Source organism: Coregonus lavaretus (assembly GCF_964263955.1).
Source record: "Coregonus lavaretus genome assembly, chromosome: 19".
In the NCBI taxonomy this organism is placed as follows: domain Eukaryota; kingdom Metazoa; phylum Chordata; class Actinopteri; order Salmoniformes; family Salmonidae; genus Coregonus; species Coregonus lavaretus.
Window position 1 is genome coordinate 8,242,382 of NC_140006.1, and position 10,391 is coordinate 8,252,772.

The 10,391-nt window shown below is 45.1% G+C and overlaps 1 protein-coding gene across 1 annotated transcript in view; it reads left to right on the forward strand.

Annotated features, from left to right (window-relative positions):
* Positions 1-10,391, forward strand: part of LOC311146927 (supervillin-like) — a gene marked incomplete at both ends in the record, with an annotated part of 52,396 nt that overhangs the window by 13,370 nt on the left and 28,635 nt on the right. The window contains 8 exons of the mRNA XM_084183547.1: positions 1,910-3,160; positions 3,658-3,837; positions 4,142-4,179; positions 4,424-4,488; positions 4,736-4,869; positions 5,219-5,314; positions 9,381-9,521; positions 9,875-10,028. Of these exons, the coding sequence (XP_084039673.1) occupies positions 1,910-3,160; positions 3,658-3,837; positions 4,142-4,179; positions 4,424-4,488; positions 4,736-4,869; positions 5,219-5,314; positions 9,381-9,521; positions 9,875-10,028 (2,059 nt within the window). The remainder of the gene's footprint in view (positions 1-1,909; positions 3,161-3,657; positions 3,838-4,141; positions 4,180-4,423; positions 4,489-4,735; positions 4,870-5,218; positions 5,315-9,380; positions 9,522-9,874; positions 10,029-10,391) is intronic.

Genomic DNA, 10,391 nt, shown 5'->3' on the forward strand with positions numbered 1-10,391 from the left:
ACTAGCGTGACTAGAGTGTTCTGTAGGCTTGACCGGCCTTAAGACCTTGTGGTGAGGAAAGTGTTAGCTAGGCTAGTGGGGTATATTTTTGGAGCTGAGTTTGGCCCAGATACTCCGCATGGCTGGCCAGCTGAAGGCAGGGCTGTAGTGTGAGAGGTGCTGGGCCCATGGCCAGCCTTACTTTGAGGAGTATGGACAGGTGAGTGTGGGTCTACCAAGCATAGCCCGCTGAGGCCCTGCACCAAGCCGGTAGAAACCTGTCTGGGTTGTGTCCCAAATGGTACCCTATTCCCTAGATACAGTAATGCACACATTTTGACCAGAGCCCTATGAGCCCTGGACTATATAGGGAATAGGGTGCCATTTCAGACACAGAACTGGAGTGGATTGTAAAGCTTGACGGTTCCCTTGTATTTATTAGCAGAACGTTGCTATCTGGGTCAATTCATAGCCTCTCTGTTTGACGGACACAGCACTTCATTTACAAAGAGGTTCTAGCTATGTTCAGCTTTCCAACAGGTATATAAGTGGCAACCACTCCAACCAACATAGGATCTGCAGTGCAGCCTGTGTGGCCTAGCCTGATCCCAGATCTGTTTGTGCTTTTGCCAACTCCATTGCTGTCATTGTCAAACCCAACATGAGTGACAAGGAGTTACATTTACATTTTAGTCATTTAGCAGACGCTCTTATCCAGAGCGACTTACAGTTAGTGAATACATATATATATATATTTTTTTTATTTTGGCCCCCCGTGGGAAACAAACCCACAACCCTGGCGTTGCAAACGCCATGCTCTATCAACTGAGCTACATCCCTGCCGGCCATTCCCTCCCCTACCCTGGACGACGCTGGGCCAATTGTGCGCCGCCCATGAGTCTCCCGGTCGCGGCCGGCTGCGACAGAGCCTGGATGCTCTGTCGGCATGCTAGCACCAACATATTTGCACTCAGGCTATGTGTGACCTTGTCTGCCTAGTAACACTAAGTTAAGTGTTAGATCACAAAGGAGATGTGCTGTTGTCTCCATGGAGCGTGTATACTATTTAAACACCAGCCATGCCATGTCAAATGAAGCGGCAGCCCATCAATTAGGGGTGGCTTAGTGGTGTACAAGGAGATTAGCGTTGGTTGGATCCTAAATGGCACCCTGTTACTTATTTGGTGTATTACTTTTGACCAGAGCACTGCCATTTGGGACGCAATCTAACGTGACCTTTGGCTGCTAAGAGCAAGGGGTCATAGATAAAAATAGCTTAGGCTCGCTCACATTTTGGCACAGAGAAATTTGAGTCAGCTATAGACGATATAGCAAACATGGAACATACATTTACATTTTAGCAGACACTTTTGTATAGAGCGACTTACAGGAGCAATTAGGGTTAAGTGCCTTGCTCAAGGGCACATAGACAGATGTTTCATGTACTCAGCTCAGGGATTCGAACCAGCGACCTTAACCGCTAGGCTACCTGCCGCCCAAGCATGATGTCCCTATTTGAACTTGTAACCATTCTGTCAGTCAGATGGGGTGGTGTTTCTTCATACATACATTTTTTTAATATAAATAAAAGCATGTGCTGCAGTCTTTATATATCCCTGTTTGTTGTCCCTAGATTAATGGCATTCTTTAATTAATAATCACTTGACTTGACATTTATAGTTGACTTGGTGTGCATTCTATACTGCATCCCAAATGGCACCCTATTCCCTAAATAGTGTACTACTTTTGACCAAGGCACTATAAAACAAATAGGGTGTCATTTTGGACGCAGTTTTAATGACACATATTTCAAATCACTATGTCATCAATTTGACAAGGGCACTTTGGTAGTTTATTTGGGTGTCTCATTGATTGTCTTTAAATTGAAAATGAGTGCTATGGTTCGTTAATCGGTTCTTCCCCTTTTAAGAATCAGAGTAAGAGAGAGAATATCGAAAGACGAGAGCGGCGCCCAAAGGGCCCCTGCAGAGCGGGGTCCAGCTCCAGAGCCCCCAGTGAAGAGACACCGTGATCGTGCTCACACCACCACAGCTCACTACATGCCCCAACGTGGCCACAGCTCTGACCCTACCACCTACCAAAGGACTGCCCCCTCCTCTCAGCCCTCCCAACCTGCCTATGCCCATATCCCATACCCCCACGTCTCAGCACCACACACCCACACATCAGGCCCTGCCATGGGCCACCAGGGTACCCATCAGGGGAGCCACCAGGGGACCCCCATGGAACCTCAGCCTTACCTAGCAATGCCGGCCCCTGTGGCCACCAAGCTCCCTGGAGCCCCTGTGCTGGAGGTGGAGACCCCAAGGAGGAGGGTGAGCGCTGACCACATCTACACGACCCACAGGGAGACCCACAGGGAGGGCAGGCAGGCGCTGAGAGAGGAGGTCCACACCGAGGGGCTGCTGAAGAGCCGGAAAGCCGTGCTGCCCTCAGAGATCCGCCGCAGGGAGAAGAGCGTGGACGACCCCCAGAGAGGGGAGCCCCACCGGGGGCCAGTCAGCCGCCAGGATGACTCCACCACCTCAACCGCCATGGAGTATGAGAGCTATGGGTCCGGGGGGAGGAGAACCAGTCGGGCGGACTCGGAGGAGTGGGAGACTAGGCCCAGGGACCAGCAGCAGCAGCACTGTTCCAGCCACAGCCAGGACACAAAGGAGACAGGTCCAGCCATGCCCATGGAGACCTCCCACTCCATACACTCCCAGCCCAGCCAGCAGCAACAGGCTCCTGAGCCTCTCCACCAGCACCAGAAACTCCAGCAGCATCCGCAGCCCCAGAGTCAGCAGGACCTCCAGGGTCAACACGGCCTGCAGGACCAGCAGCAGGGTGACTCGGCGGTCTACCTACAGAGGGGTGCCTCCCTCTCTCAGGCCAGACACAGGAGCATGGAGCCAGCCGGGCAGGCCGGGCCCCCCAAGCCCAAGGTCCGCACACGCTCCATGTCCGACATCGGCGTTAGCCAGCGCTCGGCTGCCTATAGGAGCATGGAGAGGGCAGCTCCCAGCAGAGAGGCTACCATGGCAGCCCACCTGGCCAGGGAGGGAGGGGTGGCAGTGGGGGTACTGGCCAATGGGGAGGTGGGGGCCTTGGATACCAGGGTCTCTGTGGCCCAGCTCCGACACTCATATCTGGAGAACGCCAACAGGAAGCCGGAGCTGTAGGTGGAACAGCATGTTTACTGACTCTTTAATCAGTTTGCTTTGCTTTGGTCATTTGCCTAACACTAATGTAGACTCTCATCCTAATATGAGACTTGAGATGTTTGAGCTTGTGTGTTTTTTGAGTGCAGTCTATTGCATAATCAAACATGATATCAAGAGATCTTCCAAGCCTGTATTGGGGGATAACTTATTATTTGTTTAGCCAGCTGCTTGGACATGTTCTGTTATTATTAGCCTGTTGGGCAAACTTGAGTGGTTTGTTGCTGCATGTTGTATGTGGGTTCAGACACAATTGGGTTTGTGACAGAATCCCTAATTTTGGAGACAGTTAATTTTTGCGGTGTGATCGTCTTGTGCGTGACTTCACCACCTCTAACCTGGATGTCTGGATTGCTGTGGAAGAAAACTGACCTTGCCGTTCGTTCTCTCACTATTATCCCCCTTTTCTGTTGCCGTCATCGCTCTCTCCATCCCAACACACGACCTTACAAAGGGAGCCAACTAAAGTAGAGCTTACTGCAATGGAAGTAGATCCGGCTGCTGGGACCGCTGACCGGGAGCGTGGCACAGCACGGAGGCCACGGCGCTACATCACCCCTGGAGACATCCGCAAGTCCTCTGAGAGATTTAGGACGCAACCCATAACCTCTGCAGAGCGTCTGGAGTCTGATAGGTGAGAGGTTTAGGACTCAGCCCATAACCTCTGCATAGCGGCTGGAGTCTGATAGGTATTGAAGGCCCTGAGGGACAAGTCTCTCTGAAAAGGTAAACAGAATACATTTGCTAAGATCACCAGTGAGTGTACTGTGGGCAGTGGCTTTTCTTTTTTCTCCTGGAGTTTGTGGGATACATGGTGCAGACCATGGGGATTTTATGTTGTCTCAATACTTGGAAAATAATTTTGTTTGTTGTGCCGTATAACAAAATACCATTCTTGAGTCTATTTTGATCAATGTCTTGTTTGTTTTCCCCCTCAGGTCTCGTCTGAGTCCAACCGAGCTACAGAACCCAGAAGGCAAGTATCAGTGGAGATTATTGAGTTTATTTAGTTACCAACACCACTCTTAATTAAATAACTATTAATTAGCCAGAATGCTCACCATCTGACGGCATCAAACCATTTCATTAATTCCATTCCAGCCATTCCCATGAGCCGTCTCCCGTCACTATCCTCCACTGCACCTGCACTCCTCAGTGGGTATACCTTAGTATTGTGGATGAGTTGTGGACTGACAATGGTTTACCCTTCCCTTTTGCAGCTGACGAAGAGAAGCTTGATGAGAGAGCTAAGATGAGTGTGGCTGCTAAGAGGTCACTCTTTAGGGTACAGTATCTGCCTTGTGTGAATTTGTTTACATTTAGGGCCGGTTTCCAGGACACAGATTAAGCCTAGTCCTGAACTAAAAATATGTTTCAATGGACATTCTCCATTGAGCATACTTTTCAGTCCAGGACTAAGCTTAATCTGTGTTGGGGAAACTGGCGCATATAGTATATTCCCATGGTTTGATGCATGTTGTTGATGAGCAGAGATTTACTATAAGTATGTTTCTCTTCGTTCCCCTCCACAGGAGCTAGAGAGGACAACAGATAGCGTCCCCAAACCGCGGTCCCGTAACCCTGCCGTGGAGAGGCGCCTGAGACGAGTCCAGGACCGTGCGCGCACACAGCCTATCACCAATGAGGAAGTGGACATCGCTCACACGTATGTCTGTCACTCTCCGATCATTACTAAGCGCTGCCTTGGCGTCATTTTGTTCACAACGGAAGGGTAAAAAAAGTACAACATTTGGTCAATATAAAGCTATTCATTCCAATTTCTCTTCTTGTGATGTTCTTGTTTGACTCGCTTCCCCTGTCTACTGCTTTGTTTCTCTGATTCTCTTGTCTGCTGCTTTGTGACTCCACTCTCTCTCTCTCTCTCTCTCTCTCTCTCTCTCTCTCTCTCTCTCTCTCTCTCTCTCTCTCTCTCTCTCTCTCTCTGTGACTCCTTTCCCTATGTGACTCCCTTGTCTGTCCCTGTCTATGTGGGACACTTTTCTGGACATATAAAGTGTCCCTGCTATGTCCTCACAATTGGTGACGGTCCACACCACAGTAGCACGCATCCCCAGCCCCACTGTAGTCAACACCACCATGACCAGTTACAGGTACAGGAACAGGTGTGTGTGTATATTGGCTTGTGTGGCAATGCATGGACATTAAGTTATTATTGATTAATTAATAGTTTTGCACAATTGCAGTACATTTCTGAAATCCTAGTTAGATGATTCCGGATGTCCTTTTTATTCCCTCTGATTCAAGGAATCTTGAATCTTCTGGAAAACCTGGGAATTTTGGGAAAGTTACCATCATTTTGCAACTGTATTAATTCATTTGTAGTCGTTGTCTAAAGCTACAGGTGGAATTAGGCAGGCAGACATCTGCTGTACAGTGCCCTCTGCTGGTTATAGTGTTCATAGTGCTCACTCACGCCTGCTAGTTTCCCCGGAATAGCTGTGTGAAGTTGAACCTTATAGGGGGAAGAAACTTGTTTTAACACAATAGATTCTTTAGTACCTTTCAACTCCACAAGTATTAGGGGAGAATGGGGTAAGTTGAGCCATATTTTACATTCAGCATCACTACATCCAGGGAAATATAGTATTCTTTCTAACAAAGAACTCTACATATATTTCAGGATTTTGTGTATCCCTGGAAATAATCAGAATTAATGTAAACATATATATATTATATATATATATTTTTTTAAATAAGTGATCTCTTGCCACAACTTATGGAGTAAACTGAGCATAGGGACAGGGTAAGTTGAGCCGCCTTGGGGTAAGTGGGTGATGGTGCTGGTAGGTCAAAGTTTTCATGGAATGGGGGTTTGGTGTATTGTATATCTTAAATAATATGTATGCCTATATTCAGATATAGATTTCTCTGTTCAATATCGCTTACACTTCCAGTTGAATGGGACATGGATGCTGTTTCGATGTGACAATTTGTAGGCAAATTCTCTGCATTTGAGGCTACTAAGCTCCTACAACTGGTCGGCAAGATTCTTGATATGTTTAGCAAGCTCAGACTCCATGTCATCTTTCGCATATGTACATGTTTGTTTTCTTTTTTGTCATTGTAACTCTTCAGTGTCATTCAGTCTATTTTTCCATCCATAACTTCCTTGGCTGTTATGGATGACACTTCTCAGTAGTTGGTATTCAGACTTACCATGCAGGTATTCAGACTTACCGAATGCAGGTGCGTAATGGGTTTTGCAGGAATGGCTCCCTTGCGCACACTAAATAAATTAAATTAAACTGCTGAAAACCCTCCCACTTGCTAGCTAACAGATTTTCTCGTGGAGTTGTCATTCAATAGGGTTTTCAGTACATTTATCGAAAGCCATCCCTTTAAATATGGTGTACCTTTAATGTCAAAAAAATCTCGACAGACTCACTAGAATATAATGTTTATCGAGAGACAGGTTCAGAATAGGGATCAATTAAAGAAAGCCATATAAATACCCGCATCTTCGTCTCCTTTTCAGCACCAATTGGTAGATAAAAAAATAATTGTTTAGGGTTAGGGAAGTATTTATGAATCATACATAAACAGGGTTGGAGAGCCTTTACACACAAAATGTATTAGCCAATCAAAAAGACAGTGCTTTCATTCATCCTGAAAGGTCCAGTTGTCGTGAACCATGCTCCAGGCTCCAGGTTTAAACTGCTATGTATGGTCTGCGTTCCATAATGATTCAAATAAACTACATGTCCCAGATTATTGCACAACTTGTAATACTTTATCCTAATATGATCCACTATTTCTAGTGACCATCAGGAACAACCACACAGACGTGACAGTGGAAAGAAAGGTAAACTATCGATGTAATGGAATGATGCAAATTGTAGGCTACAAATGGAAGGAAACTAACAGTCACTGCACCAAAGTGACAGTTATTACGTATGCGGGTATTACTGACGGTGGCTACCAATAGTGGCTAATATTTAATATGAGAGAAATTGTTAAAAATAACTGAAAAGTCCGGGCAGACTTGAAAAGAGGCAAAAATACCTGTCAAGTTGACATGCTTTTCCGTTTGCTGAAATATGACTGGTTTCACATTTGCCTCCAGCGATCATAAGGTAAAATAGTCCTAAAACAATTGTCATTTATATTTACAATCCACTTATCCAAACGGATTAGTCATTTACCTAGGTCTTATCAATAGCTCTTACCAATTTATAAATTACAATGCAAGGAGATGATTCTATCGGAAAAAAGAAAGTCGATGTTTTTCCACTTGACTTTATTCATTGTTTCCTCAGTTGTGGTAGAATTATGAGGGAATTAAGTAAAGGACAAAATATGGCATATCTGTAGACACACCTCCATTTCTGTGATCTCCATCCCAAACGAATTTTGGCTGACAGATGCATTTGCCCATATTTAAGTTCAAGGTCAGAATACATGTAGAGAGAAGGGTGCATAAAAAGGGAATTAAGTTTAATTTACGCACACGTAACTCGGATCTGAATTCCCCCCATTATGCATAAAACTGACAAAATGTAATCATCATTTGTATGGAGTATGGTGGCCATTGGCTCATCTTACCCCATGGCATTTGGCTCAATTTACCCTAAGGCAAACATTTTGACTGTATTAGCCCACACAGTTACTATTATGCACTTTCATGCTAGGTTTAAGACCTTATATTGTAGTTTATAGAGACCCCAAATCTTACAACTATCTACTTTGGTTTCAAGCATTATGAAACCTATAACACAAATAATTCATTTGACTTTATGAAATTACGTTTTTTGGACAAAAATAAAAACGTTTTCCGTGTGGTTTCTTCCTTCACAGACTCCATGAAATGAGGTTGTCACTAGTTAACATGGTCACAAAGTCATAAACCCTGCCTGTTTCTACAATTTGTCCTCTTAAAATCTGATTTGAAACCTAACCCTAACCTTAAGTATAACCTTAACCACATTGCTAACCTTATGCATAATGCTAACTTTAAATTAAGACCAAAATGCACATTATTGTTTTCATGACTTTTAAATCTAACTATAGCCAATTTTGACTTTGTGTTTGGGTTATTTAGTGGAAACCATGAAATGATGACCTCTTCCTAAATATTTGGTCACATGATTCATTTTGTGTATGGTTTCCTAGAATGAAAGGGTGGCTCAACTAACCCACACTCCCCTACTGCTTTCAGTATTGTTTGTACTCTTTAAGAGATAGTTCACCTAAATTACAAAATGGCATTTTGGATTCCTTGTAAACAGTCCGTGGAACAAGATAACACAGCAATCCATGCTGTCTTTGGTTTTGTTTATATTTTTGGTTTTGTTCACCTAGCCACTGTCTCCAGATGGAATATTGTAATGCGGGTGAACTATCCCTTTATGTTCCTATGTTGAAATGTGTCACACATCTTCTAACGCTGTGACTGAGGGAGAAAAGGTCAAAGGTAAAGCCAGTTAAAGCTTCAGGTTCACGTGTGGGGCGAGCGTGTAGCACCCGGTTTGTTTACCAACTGAGGTTAAACTTAACATGCTGACAGAACCAACCATCCATATCCTCTACTACAGATGGCTGACAGCATGAGCAGCATGATTATCTCAGTGCAGCCTACACACTTCTACTTAGAACTCCTGTTGCCACCCCATGGCTGCATCCTGATTCTCCACAAGTATGCACTTGCCAATGCGTACTACCCTTATCCACCATCCTAAGTGCTGCACGCTCAACCAATCCTTTTAAATCCATGACAGGGAGTGTACAATTGCACTCTTTGAGAGAAGGGTAGAGAAACGGGATGCAGTGTTTCGCTATCATGTTCTGATCAGGAATTGTAATGATTTACCTTGATGCTATTCACAGGATATTGTACATGCTTTATGAAGATGAATAGTTAGTTTGATCATAAGCATCACCGGGGCTTAAGCATTATTGTGTTCATGTGGTTGAGTTCAATGCAAACTTCAGATTTTTCTGACTATTAACATTGTAGTTTTGCTACTTAACAGAATGTGTTTTCATTACCTAACTGATCATCTAGCATGTTGCCATGTTCTTGCTAGATATTGTCCTTAAATTGTACAGTATGGTACATTATAATACAGTGTTACATATGGCCCTACAGCTGTTAACCCATAGAAGCACAATCTGCACTCATCCCCTGTGTGTGTGTTTGTGTGTGCTTCCTACTCCCAGCCTGCAGGAGGCATCGCAGCATGGCTCTATGGTGCGGAGTATGGGGGAGCAGGACAAGAAGAAAGAAAGGGAGAGGGAGGCCCAGCCTGAGGAGAAAATGGAGGGCCTGGGTCCAGATGAGCCTGACCTCTCCACTCTCAGGTACAGACAGAGAATGTGCTCAACTCTTATCCTCTTATGTAAACAAATGAAAGGGTGTTTGGAAGCAAAAATGTATCACATCGAAAAAGTTGCAATTGGAGCTTGTTTTTTTTTCTTCTCTTTGAACTCATGGCAACATGTCTTAAATGTTACAACTTGATTTTAGATAGGTCCACACCCTGAAATAAGTCTATGGGCCAGGAAAAACTTTAATCCATGTTTCTTTAAACAACCACTAAAAACTTCAGCTAACTTTACCCACCACTAGCTAACATTCAATGGAAGTGATGGGGATATAGACCCTAGTGACAGACCACACACTGACATACAGTACATTACCTCTCCCCTCACAGCCTTGCAGAGAAGATGGCCCTGTTCAACCAGCTGTCCCAGCAGCCCTCCAAGCCTGCTGCAGAGGGGGCCAGGGCCTCCAGGGGTGACACCCGCCAGCGCAGGGCCAACACCCGCTTCCAGACCCAGCCTATTACCCAGGGAGAGGTGGATCAGGTATAGAGTCCTGCCCCTCTCTCAACCCAGATAGACAATGGACATGTTTCACTGATCCACCCTTGCACATGCACACTCCCTGTCATGGATTTTAAAGCATAGGATTGATGTAAGCAGTGGCTGGAGGGAGGTTCCACCATTGTTCAATCCATGCGAGATAGTGTACAAGTGCACACCTCGGGAGAACGGTGCAGAATCAGGACCAAAAAATGAGGGGCTTCCTCTCTCTTGCTCTTCAAAAATGTAGCCTCTAGGTGTCAAGCCTTACAATGAGGGCCAGTTTCCCTGACCCAAATTAAGCCTAGTCCTGGACTAAAACCCCACCAATGGAGATTCTCCATATTTTTGGAAACTGTTCCTGAG